Source organism: Equus przewalskii, chromosome 2 (genome assembly GCF_037783145.1).
Source record: "Equus przewalskii isolate Varuska chromosome 2, EquPr2, whole genome shotgun sequence".
Taxonomy (NCBI): Eukaryota; Metazoa; Chordata; class Mammalia; order Perissodactyla; family Equidae; genus Equus; species Equus przewalskii.
The window spans coordinates 37,170,281-37,191,044 of NC_091832.1; the positions used below are offsets into that span (position 1 = coordinate 37,170,281).

Here is a 20,764-nt window from a genome sequence, read left to right on the forward strand (position 1 = left end):
AGGGCTTGCCACATGGTGCCTTCCTGAAGCCCCAGGCCTGTCATCTGTGTCCCCCAGCCTTAGGTCCTGGCTCTGCCCTCTCATCCTGAAGGGTAGGTTCTGCATTCCCAGCCCAAGATCTGGAAGGGGGTCTCTCCCCCACGGCCTGAGGTCAGGCTCTGCTCTCAGCCTGAGGTCTGGAAGGGGGTCTCTCCCCCACGGCCTGAGGTCAGGCTCTGCTCTCAGCCTGAGGTCTGGAAGGGGGTCTCTCCCCCACGGCCTGAGGTCAGGCTCTGCTCTCAGTCTGAGGTCTGGAAGGGGGTCTCTCCCCCACGGCCTGAGGTCAGGCTCTGCATCCTCAGCCCGAGGTCTGGAAGGGGGTCTCTCCCCCACAGCCTGAGGTTGGGATCCAGCTCTGGGTCCTCAGCTGTGGGCAGCCTGCCCTGACCACTCTCCCTGTGTCCACTAGGTGGCAGGCTTCACCTGGGCAGGTCGGGGTGGGGCTCGCCTGCCCCAATTCTTGTGGATCCTCCTTTCCGAGGAGAGAGCCGAGGGTGGGGGCTCAGGAGTGGGGAGCCTGAGGCTGCAGCAGGGGAGAGTTGTTGAAGTAAACAAAATAGAAAACTTTATTTGCTTGGAGTGTGGTAGGGCTGCCCTGGGAGACGCTCTTCACAGACGCAGGGTGTGCAGAGAAGGTGGTTCAGGCAGCTTGACCCGGCCAGGCCTGCCCCTCCAGGGACTGGGTGTCCACCTCTGTAGCACAACGGTCCATGCGGGCCTTCGGAACACACCCATGGGGGAGCGTGGCTGCAGCTCGGGGAAAGGGCCCACGATGAGGACACCTGGCTCTGCCACTCCCCTTGGGCAAGTCACTTCCCTGCTCCGGGCCTCACCTCCTCATCTGGACAAGGGGCATGGCAGGAGCTCTCTTCCAGAAGTGTCATAAGGATCTGTGCAAAAGCCCACAGTGCTGGGCACCTACGAGGCCTTCAGTAAAAACCCTTAGCTGACGCTATGGGCTGAATGTGTCTCCCCCAGTTCATAGACTGCAGTCCTGACCCCAGTACCTGAGAGGGTGACTGGAGAAAGAACCTTTAAAGAGGTGAGTAAGGTAACAGGAGGCCATTAGGGTGGCCCTGATCCAACATGACTGGTGGCCTTATGAGAAGAGGAGATGAGGACACAGCCACGCACAGAAGGAAGACCATGTGAAGACACAGGGAGGAGACAGCCGTCCACAGGCCAAGGAGAGAGGTCCAGAGGAAACCAGCCCTGCCCACACCCCGATCTCGGACCTGCAGCCTCCAGAACTGTGAGACAGTACCTTTCTGTCATTTAAGCCGCCCAGGCTGAGGTACTCCGTGATGGTGGCCCCAGCAGACTAACACAGATGATGACAGCACGGCCTCACGGTGCAGCCCAGGGCATCCCCATGTGTACAGGGATCCCCCAGGGGCACGCCAGCCCTCATGGGCCTGGTCCTTGCCAAGGGCACAGGTCTGGGGTGGGCAGAGCTGAGTTCCAGTCCAGGCTCTGCCACTTCAGAGCTGTGTGGCTTTGGTCAAAGCACTTCACCTCTCTGAGCCTGAGGTTCCTCATCAGTAGAAGGATTTTACTGTCTCAGACTGTTGATCGAGGACTAAGCAAGTGGATGCACGTAAGTGACCCAGCTTGTGGAGATGCTCGTGCCCCGGAGCAGTTATTATAACAATGAGTAAGGGCTCTGGGATAAGGTAACCCAGTACAGAGAGGGATGAGAACTTTCTGGAGAACAGAGTGGGTGGTAATTTGGGGCAGATGCTCTGGCTCTGGGTGGGCCACAGGGCTGGGTTGACTGCAGCAGTCCATATTCTCCCCAGACCTGTGGCAGGGCTCTGGGACAGCCATTCCCAGCTGGAGTGGGCCATCGCTTCCTGCCAAGTGCTGGGCTGTGTCAGGATGTGGGGGCGAGGGACCCCATCTAGGTGCCCTGGTGCTGGCACCGCCTGGCCAGTTTCCGGAGCTCATCCCAGAAGAGCATGCTGAGGATGGTGTGGGGGCCCAGGCGCAGGTAGGCGGGGCCAAGACCCTTGTAGAGCGCCAAGGGGCCCTCCTGCTGCCAGATCTTCACCATGCAGTCGGTGAGGCCCCCATACAGCTGGCCCTGGGGACAGACACAGGGCAGACGTCACTACAGGGGCCATGGAGCCCTGGCTGGCACAAATGGGTATGTCTGTGTGGATAGGGCTTCTGCTGGCACATCAGAAAAGGCACTCCCCCCAAGCTGGGCAAATTACAAAAAGGTGGCCCTTTAGGCTGCGAAGTTTTGAAAGGGGTCTCTTGGGTTAGGTTCTCGCGCTCCGCTTCGGCGGCCCAGGGTTTCACTGGTTTGGATCCTGAGTGCAGACATGGCACCGCTCATCAGGCCATGCTGAGGCGGCACCCCACATGCCACAACTAGAAGGACCCACAACTAAAATATACAACTATGAACTGGGGGGATTGGGGGAGAAAAAGCAGAAAAAAAAAAAAAAGAAGATTGGCAACAGTTGTTAGCTCAGGTGCCAATCTTAAAAAATAAAATAAAATAAAAAAATAAAAAATAGGGGCCGGCCCAGTGGCATGGTGGTTAAGTTTGCACGTTCCACTTCGGCGGCCCGGGGTTCGCCAGTTCAGATCCCAGGTTCACACAAGGCACTGCCTGTCAAGCCATGCTGTGGCAGGCGTCCCACATATAAAGTAGAGGAAGATGGGCACAGATGTTAGCTCAGGGCCAGTCTTCCTAAGGAAAAAGAGGAGGATTGGCAGCAGATGTTAGTTCAGGGCTAATCTTCCTCAAAAAATAAAAAAATAAAATAAATAAAATAAAAAATAAAAGGGGTCTCTTCCTCCAGGCAGCCACGGTCCCATGCCAAGGAGCTCACCTTGGCTAGCGGCACACAGGTGGACTGCATCCCAACTCACCCAGTGGAGGGCACCTTTGTGTTGAGCACAAGCTGCCCCAGCCTCTCTGATGGCCTATGTGTGTCTGTGAGGCCATGGGGTCGGTCCTGGATTCCAGTTCAGGCTCCTCCATTTACCAGCTGCGTGAGCTCAGGCAAGTCACTTGATCTCTCTGAGCCTCAGTTTCCTCATCAGGAAAATGAAGGTGGTTGTGAAGATGGACTAAAATCCGGATGTGAAAGTACTTAGCACGTGCCTGGGACATGGGTGCTGGGCACACAAGCTGTATTAACATGTTTACATGTATGTCACATGTCTGTGTGTCTCTGGCTGTGTGTGTGTGTGTTGGGGGGTGCTCTCCAGCTCCTCACATGCTCCCCACTCCGTCCCCAGCTCACCCTGCCAGCTCTGTCCACGGGCTGATTGTACAGCCGCGTGCTGACCACGTCGAAGGGGGTCATGACTGCAACCACGGCGATGCTGCTGATCATGCCTCCGGCCAGGGCCACCAGCCAGCTGTCCTCCGGGAGCCACTGTGGGGATGGTACAGGCTGCCAACCCCTGCAGCTGCCCTCAACCTACCCTCCCAGCACCTGGGGGCTGGAAACGCTGGGGGGGAGGGGAATGGCCCCTCCAGCCATTCCCCACCCCACCACCCCGAGCTCCGTCACAGCTTCAGGGTTCACTGCTGACCCTCATTCCTGCTGGGCCCAAGCCAGGCCCGTCCAGCTTTCTTATGGGGCCACATCTGTCACCAGCCCCTGGGCTTCCTCGTGTGGAGGTATAGCTGGAGATGTCGGGGAGTGATGTGGGCCAGACAGAGAGGGAGAAAGGAGGCAGGTGGCCTTCCTCACTCCTGTGTGTCTGTGGGTGGGTGTAAGTGTCCCCAGCCCCTCACCTGTTGCTCTTGCACCCATGCCTTGGCTGAGGCAAAAGTGGCCAGTTGGGCAGCCGAGCCAACTGTGACTCGGGGCACGGCTCCACCCACGCCCCGCCACAGCCCTGCCAGGCCCTGCTGCCTCCAGATGGTCTCCAAGGCGCCCAGGACACTCTGCAGGGAGAGGGCACAGGGTCACTGGGCAGCCCCTGACCAGCCCAGGAGCCCATCCAGCCCACCCAGCCCAGGGAGCGCTGGGTAGTGACAGTCCCCACCTGGTGATGGTGCTGGTGCCCCACGGCCATTGCGGCCACCGTCTGGGCCTGCAGCTGCGTTTTGACCTGTGAGAGCAGAGATGACAGAGGGCCTGGGGACTCAGCCTTGAGAGAACCTAGACGAGCTGTGTGTCTCCCTCCCTGAGGGCGTCCCTCCCTGTGCCCCGACCCCCACACCTCCGGGAGCCCACACATGCAGCTTAGCAGGCGTGTGGAATAGGGCTGGGGGTGAGGGTCCGGAGCTGGCCAGGGTCTGCATCTCCGTGGGACCTGGGGCAAGATACTTAACCTTTTCTAGGCCTGTCTGCTCACCTTGGAAAGCTCTTCTGAGGGCTGAGATGATGACTGTGCAGCTTCCAGCCTAGGATAGGGGGTTCCCTCACCTAGGATGTGTGGGGACCCTCACTCAATAGAAGCTTTTACTCTTAGCTTGCAAAGGCCACACAGGAAGACAAGCGACCGTGCTGGGTTTGAGCCAACACACCTCCTGCCACCCTCTGCCCCATCCCCTGGCTCAGGACCAGTGGGGTGGGGACCCCAGAGGAACGAGGATCAGGGCAAGGCTCTGGTGCCCTGGGCCAAGGGCCAGATTCCAGGCCTGGGCCCGGATGTTCCAGGGAACAGCCCCACCCAGTCTGCCCTACCCCTTCCAGTCCACCAGTCCACCATGGCCAGGCTGGGAAGCCGCGGTGCCGCGGCGGAGGCTGGAGGGAGTTGGATCACAGGGTGGTGGAGGAGGGAGGCGAGGCACTCACCAGGTAAGCAGGGCTCCCCACGAAGGCTCCTAGTGCCCCAGCTACAGCACCTGCGACCACGGTGCCACCTGGCTGCTGGGTGAGGCCAGCCTGGCACGCCAGGCTGTAGAAGTAGAAGCGGACGCCATTCATGAGGCCCTGGTAGAGAAGGCCAGCAGCCAGCCCCTTCTGCAGGCCGCAGAGCCCATCTGCACGGGCCACAGCAACTACGGAGGCCACAAAGCCCCGATAGGGCCGTGGGTAGGTGCCCCGGGCCTGCAGCTCCCCTTGCAGCTGCAGCCGTGTCTTCACCACCTCCAGGGGGTTGGTGAAGACACAGGCCAGGCAACAGGCAGAAGCGCCCAGCACTAGGTCCACAGCTGGGGCCACCGTCTCCATGGCTTCTGTGCCAGGGGCCAGCTATGCCCCAGTTAGGGGCATGGGCACGAGCTTTGGGGTGGTTGTATTTAGGCTGTCTGCACCCCCGCAGGGCCACAGGGCCGACGATCGAGGGGGCCTGGGGCCATGTCTGGAGGACAGAATTCCGGATTGGACAGGCTGGTAGCTGCCAGGCTGGCCCTTGTCTATCTCAGGAGTCCACCTGCTCTGCTCAGCCTCTGGGGCAGTCAGAGCCTGGGACACGCCCCTGCCCCAGCTCTGACCAATCCCAGCTGCTTTTGTTTTTCACACCTCCCGGCAAGGGCGGGCCTGGACCCTGGGATCTGGGGGAAAGGTCACCGGGGACTGGAGGGAGATTGGGGGTGGGGAGGTGACAAGCAGCCAAGACACCTCTTCCTGTCCGTCTTGTCCTCCTGTCCTCCCTCTGGCTCTGAAGCAAAGCCAGCCCCTGTCCCGCCTCTGGCTCAGCTAGTCCTGCTGCAGCTCAGAGCCCTGGGCAAGGGGCAACTGCCCCCCTCCCACCCCTCACTGTCTGACTTCCCCTTTCCTGGCCTCAGTCTTCCAATCTGGCTCCCAGTCTGTGGTCCCACTGACAGGGAGAGTAGAGGTAGAGAAGGGCTCCAGAGCCCTGTGGAACTGATCTTGAAGCCAAGGTTCTGCTATTATGTGTGACCCCGGACAAGTCTCTTCCTCTCTCTGAGCTTCAGTCTCTCCATTTGTAAAACAGAGACATCCATATCTACATCAGACGTCCTTTGAAGCATTAGGGATGTGTGAAGAGCGTGCCCAGCACAGAGCTTCACCCAATAAAAGGTGGCCTGCCTCCCCCGTGACTGGGGGCCCGTGGGTGGGTAGGAGATGGAGAAGGAAGGGTCATTGTGCCTGAAGGAGTGACCTGGGGCTTTGGTTGCTCACCCGGTAAGGACTTGTCCCCCCGTCCTGCCTCTCTGGGGCTGCGGCTCTCTGAAGGAGAGGTCCTGGCATGGAAATGGCACTTTGTGCCTGGTGAGAAGAGACCTCCCACCCCTGGGCACTGCTATCGGGCACCAGGCTGCTCAGCTGGGGGGCCAGCACCACCCTGCCCACCTTGGCCTCTGCCCTAAGACAGCTCTCTCTTGCCAGGGCCACCCTATGTCACCAAGTCCCAATCAAAACCAGAGGCAGAGCTGCCCTGCCTGGGACCCCACTTTGTCACCTCCACACCCATCTCTTCCAGTGTCCAATCTTTCTTCCCAAGTGTGAGGCCCTGGGGGTTGCAGTGCTGAGTGGCTTGAGGGCCTCAGAGCTCCCCCTGGCCTGGCAGGCTTGGCACGCTCTGGCTAGCCCCTGGGTGCAGCTCAAGAAGAGGCCTTGGGGACAGCTTGGATTCTCTGGGTTTATCCCAAGTGGCCAGCACTCGCCCCCAGAGCTGGGGAGGCTAGGGAGGCTGGGGAGGAAGGAATGCCCTGCCCTGGCAGTGCAGACATGCCCAAGGACTGGAGCTGATGACTGCCCCTCCCCTGGCCACTGCAGGAAACAGGAGGGAGGCAAAGGTCAGGCCAAGAAACGCCCAGAGCCTGAGCTCCTCCAGAGGGTGTGTGCCATGGGGGCAGCGGGGATCCCTCCAGTGTCACATGGAGCAGCTGATGGAGAATATTTGTGGGATGAAGAAGAAAGGGGCCTGACAGGAGGGGCTGGAGATCCCCCACCTCCACCCTAGGCAAAGGCCAGTGACAAGTCTTGGCAATATAACATGTCTATTTTATTTTAAAAAACAAAACCCAGACCACCTGACCCCTTCCCCCAGAGGGCTCCTGACAAAGCTCTCGGAAAAGGCCCGGCTCAGCCAAGCAGGGGACAGCCAGGAGGCGCCAACATGGACACCAGGCTGGTGCTCTGCTCCTCTCCAAGCTCGCCTCCCTCCCCTTTGCTCCCTGCAGAAGGAGATGGCCTGATTCCTGGGTCCTATGGGTACTGCCACGGGTTTGGGGAGAGGCAAGAGCAGGGGGCCGTGGACATGCAGGGCCTCCTGGTAGCCAGCGAGGGCCAGCCCGGCCCCTAGTCCATGGCCCCGGGCCCTGGAAGGCAGCAGCAGTGTGTCTGGGGATGGCGTTAGGAGAAAACATGCACTGGGATCTTAGTGTTCCAGCTCCTTGCACAGCCAGGCGGATGTTCAAAAATGAACAATGTTGGCCAGGCACTCAGGGGCCCCAGGGCAGCCCGAGCCTCAGCCTGGGCCCTGACCCAGGAGAGGAAGAAGTTCCTGCCCTCCCAGTCCTTCCACTTCCCTCAGAGTCAATGTTATTCCATCACCATCCCGGAGTGATGGTGTGGACTGAGGCGGTGGCCCCAGGAAGGAGGCCGTTTGTCTGCAGAGCCCACAGGGCCTGGACCCTCTGCCCCCAGCACTCTCCAGTGCCTATCTGCGGGCAGGATACCCAGGGGGGTTGAACACCTGTTCTGGACCCCTGGGAGGGGGCCGACTCTGCCTCAAGCCCCACTTGGTGGTTCTGCCACCCAGGATGGGAGTGGGCTGCAGAACACTCGGATGGAAGCTTGGCCCCCACCAGCACGCTGACACAGCCATGACAGTATGTGCTGCTCGGTGTGCCCCCTGTCCTGCCCCACTGGGATGCCAGCCAGCTCTGCCTCAGCACCAGGGATCGCGGGAGGCTCTGCCGCGGCAGAGGCTGTCACTCCGCTGCCAGGCGCTGTGGATGAGGCTCAGGGCGTCCTCGAACTTCTTCTTGTTGGAGGCTTCCGGGATGGCCTTGTGGGGGAGGTCCACCTGTGGTGGGGTGTGGAGGGCATCGGTGAGGGCCGTGGAGCCCCTCGGCCCCAGATGCAGCCTCACCCTGGAACTCCGTCCAAGTTGCGAAACTCTCCTGCTCTTCAAGGAGGGGCTCGAGCTGACGGTGGTGACGCCTCCAGAGCTTCCTCCCTCTGGGAAGGCCTAGTTCTCAGGTGGCCCCAAGCGGAGGGCCCTGCGATCTAACTGGCTCTGCACCTCAGAGTTTGCCGTCTGGAACTACTCTCCTGCCTCAGGCAAGTCCAGAGCTCCTGCAGGCTGACCCCCATTCGTGCAGGCGTGGGATGAGTGCCCTCTCACCCTGGTGCTGAGCTCCGAGGGCCATGAGAGGTGTCCTGCCAATCCTGTGCCCCCACCATCTGAGCACAGCTGCAGCCCCCACCGCGAGCACTTAATTTGTGCTTTTTTGTTGGAACCAAGAAGGTCAGAAATGGCGTTCCTGGGCTCTACTTTAGGTTTTAGCCTCAGACTCACTGGGAGTCAGGGTCTTGTCCCTTTGGTCCTAAATATTCGTGTCTGTCCCAAAGCTACTGGTACAGTGCTGATCCCAAGTCCCCCACTCCTGCCTCCATTTGTGCCATGTAGGGCCAGGTCCTGGGAGCAGCTGGGGGCTCCTTTCCCCAGGGAATGGCTGTGCTCTGCAGGGCCCTGGGCAGCTAAGTACCTGGTAGATGGTTTTCCACCCAGAGTTCAGTGCAGAAAGGAATCGGTCCAGTTCAGATGTGCAGCTCAAGTAGATGACCCAGGGTGGGAGGGGCTGCTGGCTGTCCTGGGAGAACTCCTAGAGAGCCAGGAGCCCAGGTGAGCAGACACAGTGTGCCTTCTGCAGGGCCTCCTCCATCACCCCCAACCCGCTCACCAAGACGCAGTACTCCTTGCCCAGTTCGGTGGAGACAGCGCTGATGTCGGCCAGCTTGGCTAGGCCCAGGGAGCGGAAGAAGCTGGTCTGGCAATCCTCATGGCATGTGAAGAGGCGGTCGTTGGTGATCACCAGGCAGCAGGGGATGCAGGGGCTGGGAGTTACCCCCTGGGGGATGACCTGAAGGGCATCGGCAGAGGGGCTGGGGAGAGGCCAGCTGGGGCCTTCCAGGGCAGGTCTGCACCAGAGCTCCCCACTCCAAGGGCCCAGCCAGCCCTTCTGCCCCATCCTCCAGTGGTCAGGCAGGCTCTGCCCACCTCAGGAGTAAGGGTGGGGATAGGAGTGACAGTGGGAGTGTCTAGGCCACAGGTGGCCCTGAGCTCCAGGGTCTGCTCCTGGGCTGTCCCCTGGAGGTCTGCTGTCTTGGTCCTGTCTTGGTCCTCACAGGTTGCTCCATGACTGCTGTGGGTATGGGGAAGGGCCCCTGGGGATCCCAGATGGGGTCGGAGGCCAGGGGCATGGTGGAGGCAGGAGGGGCTCACCCCTTTGGACACGGCCTGGCAGAGGTGCTGCATCCAATCGGCCATCTCAGCCTCGCTGTCAGCGCTCAGCTCCAGGCAGGGCCGGTCGGCAAGGATGACCTGGAAGGCGTGGGGCCGATCCGTGGTGTTGGATCTCCGACAGCCACCGCACTGCTCTCCCCTGGGCCAGAGGAGGAGGGGTGAAATGGGAGCGAAGAGGCAGGGGTGGCATGGGGTGGGATCCCCTGGGGTTGGCTCAAGGCCTGTAGACAGAGGGTGTGCCCTGTAGTCCTGAGGGCTGGAGGACACCAGAATGTGGTCCAGACACCTTTCAGGAGAAGCTTAAAGCTGCTGGGCAGCCCCACCCCTTTCTGTGTAACACCTTTTATCTCCAGAATCACCAAGATCCTTCTAGACATCCAAACATGGCCAGGTGAGGGGTGAGAATCAGCTCTTAGCTCCGGCCCTCTCAGATTCTGCACATTCATTCATGTTCCTTCTTATGGGCCTGAAGTTTTCTCCAAGAACGTGTGTGTTCATCTTCTCCATCAGGTCAGGAGCTTCCCAGGGAAGGGACTGCCTCCCCCATCAGCCTCGGGGATTGCCTTCCCTATCAAACTGAACCCTTTCCAGGCAAGAGCTCCTCTTGCTTCCCTGAGAGGGAGCCTCTCCTCATCCCCTCCCGTGGGTTCCGGCAGCCCTCAGTGCTCAGCACACTTCAGGGCACCAGTCAAGGCTGCGGGGGGCAGGCTGAACTGACAAGAGGGAGAGCCAGCTCAAGCCAGGGAGAACAGGAGCCATGGGCCCCAGCCTCAGCCGGAGCCCTGACCTTCAGGCAGTGACGTCAGACCCGACACCTGTCCAGCCCTCTATCACCCGGACACTCACCCCATGTTCACTGAGAGCAGCGGGGTGACGTCGGTGCGGTCGGGATACTGGTAGAGGATCCCATTGCTGCAGGGGCACAACATGGCAGGGATGAGGCCTGTCCGAGGAATGGGGGCCAGGCGGAGCCCAGATCCCAGGGACCCCCCACAAGCTAGGGCCTTGAACCCTAGCGACCAAGGAGGCCAGGGGCCTGCCTCCTATGGAAGGGAGGGGATGCTGCCCCTCGGCAGACCTGGAGACAGCTAAGGCTTGGCAGCCCCAGGCCAGGTCTATACCTGAGGCATTCTGGGACCCCCTGGGCCCCAAAGATGGCTGGCTTTACAGAGAAGCTCTACTATCCCAGTGTATGTCTGCCCCAAAGCGCTTGTGGAGGAGGGAGATGTCCCCCTGGGCCTCTGTCCCCAGTGAGCTGACAGCCCAACCTCCAGGCCAGGCCCAGGCCGCAGTGGTGGGGGCTCCCACCTGAGCGCCACGAAGCAAGCCTTCCAGTGCTCCTTGCCCAGGTAGGAGGTGCCCGCCTTGTAATGCAGCATGCCTTCTTTGGTGATGGTGCCCTCAGGGGGTGAGCAGTGGCAGGGGCCGGGGCCCAGGGACTCATCCATGGGGTCCTCCCAGTGCACGAGCCCATAGAAGCGCACAGTAACAGCGGTCGCCTGGGGAGGGGGCAGCGGACAGAGCAGTGAAGTCTGGGCCAGGCTCACCGACAGCCCAGCACCAGGAGTGGCTGCTGTGAGCAAGGACACACCCAAGTGGGGAGGGGGCCAGGACCCAGGGGTAGGAGGGCCGCTCCCAGGTGGGTGATGGAGGAGTGTTAAAGATATCTCTTTGCACCTCTTGACTCTAATACTGGGGCTGGCGTGTCAGGGACGACACCCCCGTCCTCCCCAGGTTCTTACCTCACACTTAGATTCTTGGGCCACAAATTTGGCCAGTGCCAGCTTCTCCATGGTGGCATCAGTCAGGATGCTGGGGTAGGGTGGTTCCCGACAGCCTTTGATCATGGCTGACTTCAAAGAAGCCAAGAAGAACCTGCAAAGGGAATGGGGTCTGCTGTCAGAGGCCTGGGGGCCCCTACCCCTCAAGTGGAAAGGGCTTAGTCCAGAAGACTCCTGGCCTGGAGGGGTCACAGAAACTTGGGGGAGGGACCTAGCTGGAACCAGAGCTCAGGGCACTGGGTGGGGCCATGGTGTGGCAGCAGTCCCTGGTCATTAAACAGTGACCTAGAAAAGGTCTAACTGTTCCCAGTGGCCAAGGGGCCTTGGGTTTTGACAGTGAGCAAAGACTGGACAGGGTGATGCAGCAAAACCGGTACAAGGACGCGATACTATTATGCACAATTTTCACATGGACGTATGTGGGGGCACGCCGTGGCCCAGCAGCTGGGCTCATGCCTCCTTTCCTGTTGGGTAACTCGTGCCAGCCCCCTTCCTCTCTGTAGGTCACCTGGGTTGACCATGAGTCAACTGGTCAGTGTGCCTGTTCATTTCCCTGCCTCTGACCAGATTGCAGGTTCTAGAGGGAACATCTCTGTTCTCTGTTTCTCTGTATCCCACTTCCCACCCTCTACCCTCAAAGGGCGGGGAGTCCAGGACAGGGCCACACCAGTGGCAGATGCTGATTCTCCAGTTCTGAAGGGGCAGAGTGTCACTCACTCAGCCAGGGCCATGTCAGCCGTGTCCAGCAGAAACTGCTTCCTGCGGTTGGTGCATACCAGCTTCACCGTCTGCTGGTCGAGGCCCACCTGCCAGAAACCACACCTTCACATACACATGGGGCTTGGCTGCTGCCTGGCAGAAGAGGCAGCCATTGCCAGACTGAGCACTGGCTGGGGAGGGAGGAAGCACATCCTGGGGTCACCACGAGGTAAAGCCCCAGAGGCCTGGGACCCTGGCATGAGTTAGGGAGGGATGGTCAGAAATATGGCAGAGGAAGAGGTGTCCTCAAGCTTGGTTCTGATTCCCAGCATCGTGTACGGAAGCTGCTCTGAGAGATGAGCTGACGCTCAACCCCAGGGACGGAGGCAGGGGCTGTGCCTTGCTCTGCAGCTCTGAGGGTGGGCGGCCCGAGGAGCCCTGCCCTACAGTGTACACCAGCCGTGGAGCCTGAACTCACCGATACGTAGTCAAGTTCATTGTAAGAAATGGCCTCTTCCACCAGGTATGGCTTCTCTGTGGCTCCTGAGAGAGGAGACCCAATGCCTCTTATCCCTAATGGCCTCTTTTGCCTCCCCCTGCCCCATTCCCTAAGACCTGAGCCCTCTCTCAGAGAAGACCTGTCCCTGCCCTGTGATCTGAAGTGGAGCAGGAGAATGACATGGGGTGCTCGTGGAGGGGAGGCCCCCACCTCATGTCTTGGGGCTGCTGGGACAGCTAGCTACACCTTCTGTGGAGTGCCTTTTCGTCACCACCCACCAGGCAGCCGAGAGACCCTCAGGGGGTGGGGGACATGGGGAAAGGGCGGCAGGCGGCCTCATCCTCAGCCTGTGAGCCTGGGGGCGGCAGGCACCTTTCCGGAGCAGGTAGACATAGCAGTCTGTGAGCAGCACGTATAGCAGCTGCAGGTTGCCCTCCATGTGCCCCGTGCTCATCCGGATCATCTGAGGACCAGAGCAAAGAGAGGTCAGGCGCTGTGGCTCCTGCCCGCCCGGAGCAGCACACTCTCCCTCCTGTGAGCGGCCCGTCCCACCTGCCCCTGCACGGTGTTGGCTCTTGCTCAGTTCTTGAGTTCCTGGGACTTACTTTGAAGAGCTGCTCTTCATTTTCTCGAAACACATGGATCATCAGCAGGAGTAAGTGATTGTTGTCTACTCTGTGAGAGGGACAAGTATGGGGAGGGCGAGGTATCAGGCTGGGGCAAGGGCAGAAGAGGCGACACAGGACCCAGAAGCAGCATGGCTGGAGAGGGTCTGCCCCACCCCAGGAGCCAAAGTGTCGGAGGGGAGGATCACACCCCTTCCTACCTCCCAGCCCAGGCTAGGTCTTCGGGGACTTGTGTTTAATTTATTTAGAGGACAGATGCCCAAAGTCCCCTGCTTCAAGGACCAGCAGCACCTCTCACTCGAGCAGCACAGCCAGCCTTGCTCACCTGAACTCTGCCGAATGGGTCATCTCAGAAGGACTGCCCTGCCCCTCATCCACCCCAGAGTCCTCAGCGCTGCTCAGACATGGGCTGGGCTGGTCTCGCTTGAGCTGGCAAAGAGTCTCCTGGGTCCCAGGCTCCAACTCAGGCACAGGCCCCTCACCGACCAGGGGTAATTGGGTCTCTAGTTCCCGGGTCGCTGGTTCCTGAGCCTCCCCCGGAGTGTCCTCTAGGGTCCGAGGCGTCTGTCCCTCTCCTGCTCCCTCTTCTTCTTGGCCAGCAGCCTCAAGGCTACCAGGAACATGCAGCGGTTGGCCAGTCCCTGCAGGGTCATGGTTGCTGCCACCTGATGTAACAGTGCTTGGACTCTCGACGGTAAAGCGGTAGAAGTCCATTGGGGCTGAAAGCCCTTCACTAAAGTTGCAAAATGGCGGCCTCTCCGGGGCATCCCCCGGAGAGCCGGTCCGAAAGGACTGGTCTGGGGGCTCGATGTGGGAGCACCAGGTGCTAGGGTCTAGCTGCCCATTGAGCTGGTCAATGACCTTACTCAGGGGCTGCCCCAAGCGTTCCATGGAGGTGTCCTTCATTTCAGGGATGAGCAGGTCCATCTGGCCGGGCTCTGAGCGCTCGCTGCTCTCAGCCGTGCTGCTGGGCCCCTCTCCTTCCTCCTGGGGGGAAGCAAAGGTGGTGTCTGGTGAGCCCTGCCCAAGGCCTGGGCTGCTGAGAAGGCTGTCACCATCCTCCCGCCTGGCACAGGTGTGCTGGGTAGAGGCTGGGTGCAGTGGACTTGCTTCCTCATCCGATCTGGTCTTCTTCTTCTTACCAGTTTTCTTTTTCTTGGTGACCCTGGAACAGTAGTGATGGGGAGAGATTTAACACCTGAGCACCACAGTCGTGAGGGAAATTAGATGGGCTGGGTCAAAAGAGGTGATCCTAGGGGCCAGCCCGGTGGTGCAGCAATTAAGCTCGCACGTTCCGCTTCGGTGGCCCGGGGTTCGCCAGTTCGGATCCTGGGCACAGACATCTGCACTGCTCATCAAGCCATGCTGTGGCAGGCGTCCCACATATAAAGTAGAGAACGATGGGCATGGATGTTAGCTCAGGGCCAGTCTTCCTCAGCAAAAGGAGGAGGATTGACGGTGGATATTAGCTCAGGGCTAATCTTCCTCAAAAAAAAAAAAAGGGGTGATCCTAGGCATGTGACCTCTGAGGGCACAGCCAGAGCTTCAGTGATCCAGTGCTAAGCGTGAGGCCCCAGGCCAGGGGGCAGCAGCAGTCATGCCCCAAGGTATTCTCTGTTACTGGCAGAAGCAGGAACCAGCTGGAGGAAGGCACAGAGGGCAGTGGCCAGAGGAACCCCTGAGCAGGTCCTATGAATTCCAGCTGGCTGTGCTCTAGGGAACAAAAACAGGCCATGGCTGGTCAGACCAATGGCCCCTCTACTGAGCCTTCCCCTGAGGATGTGGGCAGTGGGCCCTAAGCTGACCTCACTTCCCATTATGCATCATCATGGATAATTCAACCAGAATGTACTCAAAGTCTTTTGGGCTCAAATGCCGGGCCCCTACTCCTCGGTTCCAAGTTGGTTGGAGTGGGCCTGGCTAAGTGCCCCTGGGTCTGAATGGTTCAAGCTGCTCTGGACTCGAACCAGCCTGTGGCAGTGGGACTCCTGGCTCTAGTCACTGGGGAGCAATTCTCCTTGCCTCGGGCAGCAGCCTCTGGGAGGTTTGACATGCACATCTTCTCATTCAGTGGAGAGTCTCAAGAGCGGGAGCCAGGGGAGGTCAGGGGGCCCTGGAGGCTCTGGACCAAGTTTCCCAACTTGTCACCCTCCTTCTCCTTCCCTTCTATGTCCCTGTCGACATGACGAAGACACTTTTCTTTCAATGAGCCATGCTGAACTAGAATTAGTACAAATCTCAGAATTGTGCATTAACATCCAAGAACTCCCTTGGAAAGAAAACCAGTCTGAAGGTGCTTTCTGGTCCTGGGTGGACTGGACAAATGACCTTCCTTCCTGGGCATGGCCCCAGGAGGCAGCCACAGGTGTTGCCTGTGCCACCTGCCTTCTTGGCTCGGGTCCTCTGTTTCCTCCTGCTCAAAGAACTACCAAGGAGGGGAGGGGTGCTTAGTCTCCAAGAAGATGTCCAACTCCCTCAGGGGGGCTGCCAGTCTGCATGGACTAAAAAGTGATGTTAGGAGTGGACAGGATGGACACCAGCATGCTCGCCCAACTGCTCTCGGGGCCCCTCCCTGCTGACCTGATGACTTCGAGCTCTGTACAGGTGTCTGGCAGGTCCAGGGCGTGGGACTCCCCCTTCTCCTGAGAGGTGGTGTGCACAGGGGTGGTGTCAGAGGAGGACACAGTCTCTGCCTGGTCCTCATTGAAGGGATTGTGGCGCTGGGTGGGACTCTTGGTGGAAGCCTTGCTGCTGGTCAGGTCTGAGGCAGTGGAGCGGGGGCCACTGACAGTGTCTGTGAGGTCTCCATCTGAGAGAACAGGAAACAGGAGACAGACCTTCAGATACCATCTGGGGACCCCAGGCCCCCAAAGCATGCCTTATCTCATGAGGGAGGCAAGTGAGTTCCTCCCAGGGAAATCTGATTGGGGTGGCCCTGTTTCAGGAGTGGGAGCCCCACGCCAACAGGACATGGGATCTGTGCTTTAAGAGCAACGTGGAGGGATGCCATCACGACCACTGGGAGTTCTCGAGAGCTCACGGCAATGTGGCTCAGTTCCAGTTAAGAGCCCAAGGTTAAGCAGCCTCCAGGCTGAAGCCCCTCAGAGATGGTCACCTTGATGCCTCAAAAGGAGACAGGCTGCACACCTCTCAAGCAAATCTTAGAGCCCTGCGTCACAGGATGCTAGAGGGGTACCTGGCAGCCCCTTTAGGACCACACACCCCTGACAGGGCTGAGATATCCAAAGTCTTCTGAAGGGTTCCCCACAGAGGCAGATAAAAAGGAACAAAGGAAGAGAGAAGAACAGAAGAAGAGAACAGGGGTCAGAGGAAATGAGGGATACAGAGTCGGGGGCAGAGGCTGAGAAGATAAGATAGGGAGCCCAAAGGGTGAGGAGCAACAGGGAAGGGTAGAAAGAAGGACGCAGAGCACAGTAGAGAGAATGAGATACAAAGGGGAGAAGAAAGGTGTGTCGAGTGGCTGCCCCCCAGCAGATGCCCCGTGGGCCCTTCAGTGGCTGCTTCTCTCCCTAACACCCCACCATCACTGACATCTCACCAGCACACCCCTGGGGGGGCAGGACTGGGCGCCCCTTTAAGGTGGGAGCTGAGACCTCAGTTTCACTCAGACCTCAGCTTGCCTACTGGTCCTCTCTGGGTGACACTCTTACCCATGGCTCCAGCCTACGGAGAAGGCAGGTGGGGGATGACGCTGCTCCTCTAGAGAGGAGCTGGTTTAACTGTCCCCCAGCCCCCGCCCCATCACCCACCCCAGGTCCCTGGAACAGGGCATGGAGAGGAGGAGCACCAGCATGGAAAGCACGCAGGGCATTTATCTGGTGGCAGATAACAGCCTGGGTGAGAGTTAATGGCAAGGGACACAGGATGCTCATGCTCCATTAGCCAGCTGACACACATCCTGCTGGCCATTATCTGCCCAGAGGAGCCGTGGCAAACATGCTTCCCACCCTCAGCCTCATCCCAACCTGCTGTCAACCGCCTGGGGGATCTTGGAAACCACTGGGCAGCTGTCTGCTGACACAGCACATCATCCATTTTTTGAAAAAGTACACTGTCTTTTAATAGAAGGACAAAGGAGGAGGCTAAAAGCAATTGCCAGCTCTGCCAGGAAAACACTAGCAATATATGAGACTTTCTTCAGATGTCCTGGGACCCTAGAGCCTTAGGTCTCAGATGCAAAAAAATTCTGCCCTTCAGCCTCAAAGAAGGTTCCTGCAAAGCCCACGAGTTCTTGTTCCAGCCCCTGGGGATCTGCAGTTGCTTCTGGGAGGAGTCCAGAAAGGTGAGCGAGCAGATGTCTGGATGCAGTGGGTGTCAAGGCTGGGATACCCAGAAGTCCTGTAAATGAGCCAAGGACCATGGAAAGGCCGCCCCTACCCCCACCTCAGGGCCCAGAGTTTAGGCTTGCCCCCAAATCCTGCTTTCCTCCAGGTCTAAGGAGAAGATAGCCTCCCCAGGGAGCTGCCAGTGCAGGCTCAGGAATTCTTTGGGGCTCAAGAAACTCAGGGAAGCAGGAGATCACTGCTGAGACAAATCTCACCCTGGCCTGGAGCCCAGCCTGGCCCGAGCAAGCAGTGCGACTGGGCTGTTAGTCCTCAGGCCACAGGCAGCTCTGAAAGGCTGCAGAGGAAGGTCAGGCTCTGCTTGTTAAGTGACTGTAACAGGCAGTAAGTAGCTGGGCCAGGAAGGGGGTTAGTTGTTAGAATCAGAGGGGAAAAAAATCAATGCCCAGCATGTGCGCTGCAAGAACAGAGGCTGAGAGGATAAATGATGTTCTGATGGAATTCTGGATCTCACGCTCATCTTAACTAAAACATGGGACTCTTCAATGCTAGTCTCTTGGACAGATGACATAATTTATTTTTCCCAATCCCATATCTTATTTCCCTCAAACTTAAGCTATTTCATACTCACATTACTTGGAAAAAGAGCATCTGTCATCCATTACTCAGAGATCACAGCTCTCATAACAAAGGGGCCAGCTCTGGAGCAATGGGAGAGTTGCCTGTCCCTCCTGCTCAGGGAGGGTGGTCAGCATCTCCTCCTTCAGAGGCTGGGCCCCCTACCCCACCCTGGGCGGAAGTAGCCCACGGGGCAAGAGGTTCTTTAATAATGGGGGTCGGGGGGAGTCCATTTATGGCCTCAGATTCAAGGAGGAAGCATTAACCTTCTCAGAAACATGCCCTATGATTTGAGTAATCATGGGAACATGGAAAATAACTTTATGAATTCTCACAAGCCCAGAATTGGGGTCACGGGCAGAAAAATGCCCAAGCATTGCTGCTGCCTAGTGGATAGCATGGGGAGGTTGGCAGACTTCATTTAATTTGCCTTAAAACTTCAAAGAGAATCTCCCTGTAGGAAGTTTCAGCCATGTTTGGGCAATTTCTTTCACTTGGATCTCAATCTCTCTCAAAAATGCCTGGGAGAAAGCCATTAAGAACAGACTGAAGGAATCAAAACCTCTGCCTTTGCCTCTTGATGCATCTGGCAACAGGAGCACACCTGACCTACAGGAGCTCACAGCCCACATGTTCAAAGGCAGTGCCTCCCAGAACGAGTCTCCGCTCGCTGGGTCACGCCACTTGTGCCCCACAGGTTGGCAGTTCCCTAGGCACATCTGATGCACTGAATGGCATTGGAGTGAGGAAGGGTGATCTGCATGTCCCGGGACTGCAGTCACTTAGTGACTCCACAGGCCACTGTACACAGGCAGGAGGCCTGCACGAGGAGAAGGGATTTGCCTAGGGTTAAAGGTCAAGTTCTCCTACTGAAGAATTCCATCTATCAGCACACCAAACTTGGCTTTGTTATGATCATTGATATTGTTATAAATGATGAGCTGATTTTGAGTCATGCAGCAAGCTCGGCATGGAAACATTGCAAAACAGAAAAAGAGGGTAACAGCGGACTCTGTCCCACCTTCCCAGTCTGTGCTGGGTACAGACGGCACTGCTGGAAACACATCTCCAAAATCATAATCTATAAAAACGAGGGACAAAACTGAAGATTAGAAACAGGCAGTGGAAGGACAGGGAGGGTAGGGGAACAGTGTGGGAGACATGGGGAAAAAACAAGAGAGGAAAAAATTGAACTCTCTACATTTTATCTGACAACCTCCGGTGAACTTATGAGGACCCCAGCTGCTTCTCAGCTCGGGCACTAGCCTGGCAGCCTCTGATGAGCTCGAAGGCCTCCAGGGGCAATCCTTCCCAACCTCAGAACGTGGCTCTGGCAGAGAAGAATGTGGGCTCCCCTGCACCTAACCTTCTTTTCTATCCCTTGCCTTCCTTCCTTCCGTACCCAGCAGGTGAGATGAGGTGGCTCAAGGGGACTCCTCCATCCTTGAAGTCTGGTGGCTACCTCAAGGCCCATCCCTAACTTCTCTGAAGCAGCCCATGAGCGCAACCCAAGGAGACTGAGCCGCCATCTTCCGCTTGTACGCTGAGTGTTGCAAGTCTTGCTAATAGCAAGTCTGAAAGCACCTGCCCTCCCCATGGGATACATGACCCACGGCACAGCAGAAGTTAAGAAAGAGGAAGGTCAAGGTCTCAGTGCTGATGAAATTCTAGGGAGTTCCAGGGGCTGGACTTGTGCTCAGACTCCCTTTCCTGGAGGTGAGGTGGGGTGCAGTAAATGAAGAGATCTGGTTTCCGACAAGGGATGAAGGTGGGGAAACAGCCAGTTTTATAAATGAGCATGGAGGCCTAAGGGTTGAAAGAGACCAGGCTGCTCCAATCAGTTGTTGGAGCAAGACAACAAAATGACCTCCAGAGGTGAAGATATGCTTTTTCAGTCTTTAAAGCAGTCAGTGTAATCATTCCTAACACACTGGCGAGTGCAGGAGGGACTCAGAAATCAGCTGGACTCGTGAGAAACGGTGGCAAGTTTTCCTCTAACCTTTGGGCCCACCTGGCCTTCTCTTCTTCTAGGGGTTGCTTAGCCTCTTTCTGCCTAGGATCTCAGGTAGGACCAGCTCCCCAAAGCAGGCAGCATTCACTCCTGCAATGTCGGGAAGAGCGTCCAGCCGCACTGCTAATCCCTCCTTGCTCAGAAAACTGCCCCTGGGCACGTGGCTGTAGCCGTCTGGAGAAGGGTCTGACACTCATAAGATCCCATCGTGGCTTTTTATCCCCAGAATCAGTTTTTACCACCACAGGGACCCTGAGGAAATGGAGACCTGGGAAATGGCCAGTCCTGTTTAACTTCACATTTCAACCACCAGGCCAAAAGCAGCCAAGAAGGACGTCACTCGGCCAGGCTGAAGTGGCTGCAGAATCAGCTTCAGAGGCTGGGCCCCCTTCTGCCCTGGGGCCACTTACCCTCACTAGATGGGGCAATTGCACTGTCATCCCACTCCAGGTTGGTGGAAGTGACAGAGTTGAAGGAGTTGAGCGACAGGCTGTCCGAGCCGTGGACCGAGCTGGGGAGGCGGTCTTCAAAGTCCAGCAGGTACTGGGGTTTGTAGTAGTCAGGCATGTAGGGCGCCAAGTCTAAGTAAGGGGCATCCTGAGGAGAGAGGGGAAAAGGCAGGTTTGGGTGGCGGGAGGCCTGGGTTGGGCCCCAAAACATGGCTTTCCACAGACGACAGAGTCCAGGATTGGGAACCACGGACCTGCCTGTCATACCCTCCCATGTTAGTTTTTCTTTGGGAAATCAATGGGCTTAAGGTACTAAATTCAGAAATAAGCTCCTAAAAAGAGTAATGTGAATGGCTGTCACTCCTAAAGCTGTGGACGTGA

General features: G+C 58.1%; 2 protein-coding genes and 1 long non-coding RNA gene across 6 annotated transcripts in view; 1 reads left to right on the forward strand and 2 right to left on the reverse strand.

The window, feature by feature from the left end:
- Nucleotides 1-578: 578 nt before the first annotated feature.
- SLC25A34 (solute carrier family 25 member 34) lies at nucleotides 579-5,561 on the reverse strand. 2 transcript variants are annotated; one of them, XM_008523246.2, is made up of 5 exons: nucleotides 4,809-5,561; nucleotides 4,054-4,119; nucleotides 3,800-3,952; nucleotides 3,300-3,434; nucleotides 579-2,122 (listed from the first exon to the last, which is right to left on the reverse strand). In XM_008523246.2, the coding sequence occupies exons 1-5, from the start codon at nucleotides 5,184-5,186 to the stop codon at nucleotides 1,940-1,942; spliced, it is 915 nt and encodes a 304-aa protein (XP_008521468.1). In that variant the 5' UTR covers nucleotides 5,187-5,561; the 3' UTR covers nucleotides 579-1,939. The 2 variants fall into 2 exon arrangements, with proteins under 2 accessions (XP_008521468.1, XP_070458477.1); XM_070602376.1 differs by lacking the exon at nucleotides 579-2,122 and adding an exon at nucleotides 2,834-3,123 and having other exon boundaries at nucleotides 4,809-5,399.
- LOC139080659 (uncharacterized) lies at nucleotides 4,713-20,370 on the forward strand. Of its 2 annotated transcripts, none has more exons than XR_011535336.1 (4): nucleotides 4,713-4,811; nucleotides 17,220-17,304; nucleotides 19,330-19,639; nucleotides 20,248-20,370. It is a non-coding gene; the product is annotated as an uncharacterized lncRNA (long non-coding RNA). The 2 variants fall into 2 exon arrangements; XR_011535337.1 differs by having other exon boundaries at nucleotides 4,723-4,811; nucleotides 19,333-19,639.
- Nucleotides 6,906-20,764, reverse strand: part of PLEKHM2 (pleckstrin homology and RUN domain containing M2) — a 37,920-nt gene continuing 24,061 nt past the window's right edge. The window contains exons 6-20 of one of the 2 annotated variants that reach the window (XM_070602240.1): nucleotides 20,345-20,531; nucleotides 18,945-19,004; nucleotides 15,582-15,810; nucleotides 13,327-14,166; nucleotides 12,981-13,050; nucleotides 12,748-12,838; nucleotides 12,355-12,419; nucleotides 11,895-11,983; nucleotides 11,139-11,271; nucleotides 10,705-10,895; nucleotides 10,243-10,308; nucleotides 9,376-9,535; nucleotides 8,834-9,013; nucleotides 8,639-8,755; nucleotides 6,906-7,953 (exon numbers count right to left, since the gene is read on the reverse strand). In XM_070602240.1, coding sequence (XP_070458341.1) covers nucleotides 7,816-7,953; nucleotides 8,639-8,755; nucleotides 8,834-9,013; nucleotides 9,376-9,535; nucleotides 10,243-10,308; nucleotides 10,705-10,895; nucleotides 11,139-11,271; nucleotides 11,895-11,983; nucleotides 12,355-12,419; nucleotides 12,748-12,838; nucleotides 12,981-13,050; nucleotides 13,327-14,166; nucleotides 15,582-15,810; nucleotides 18,945-19,004; nucleotides 20,345-20,531 — 2,616 coding nt within the window. In that variant the 3' untranslated portion in view covers nucleotides 6,906-7,815. The remainder of the gene's footprint in view (nucleotides 7,954-8,638; nucleotides 8,756-8,833; nucleotides 9,014-9,375; nucleotides 9,536-10,242; nucleotides 10,309-10,704; nucleotides 10,896-11,138; nucleotides 11,272-11,894; nucleotides 11,984-12,354; nucleotides 12,420-12,747; nucleotides 12,839-12,980; nucleotides 13,051-13,326; nucleotides 14,167-15,581; nucleotides 15,811-18,944; nucleotides 19,005-20,344; nucleotides 20,532-20,764) is intronic. The other variant, XM_070602230.1, reaches the window with a different exon arrangement.

Excerpts from the sequence above, each read along its gene's own strand:
- SLC25A34 (XM_008523246.2), bottom strand. The coding sequence starts at position 5,186 with ATGGAGACGGTGGCCCCAGCTGTGGACCTAGTGCTGGGCGCTTCTGCC. Across the intron at positions 3,953-4,053 it reads GGCACCAGCACCATCACCAG|AGTGTCCTGGGCGCCTTGGA; the intron begins GTGGGGACTGTC and ends CTCTCCCTGCAG. Across the intron at positions 2,123-3,299 it reads CCGTGGACAGAGCTGGCAGG|GGCCAGCTGTATGGGGGCCT; the intron begins GTGAGCTGGGGA and ends GTCTGTCCCCAG.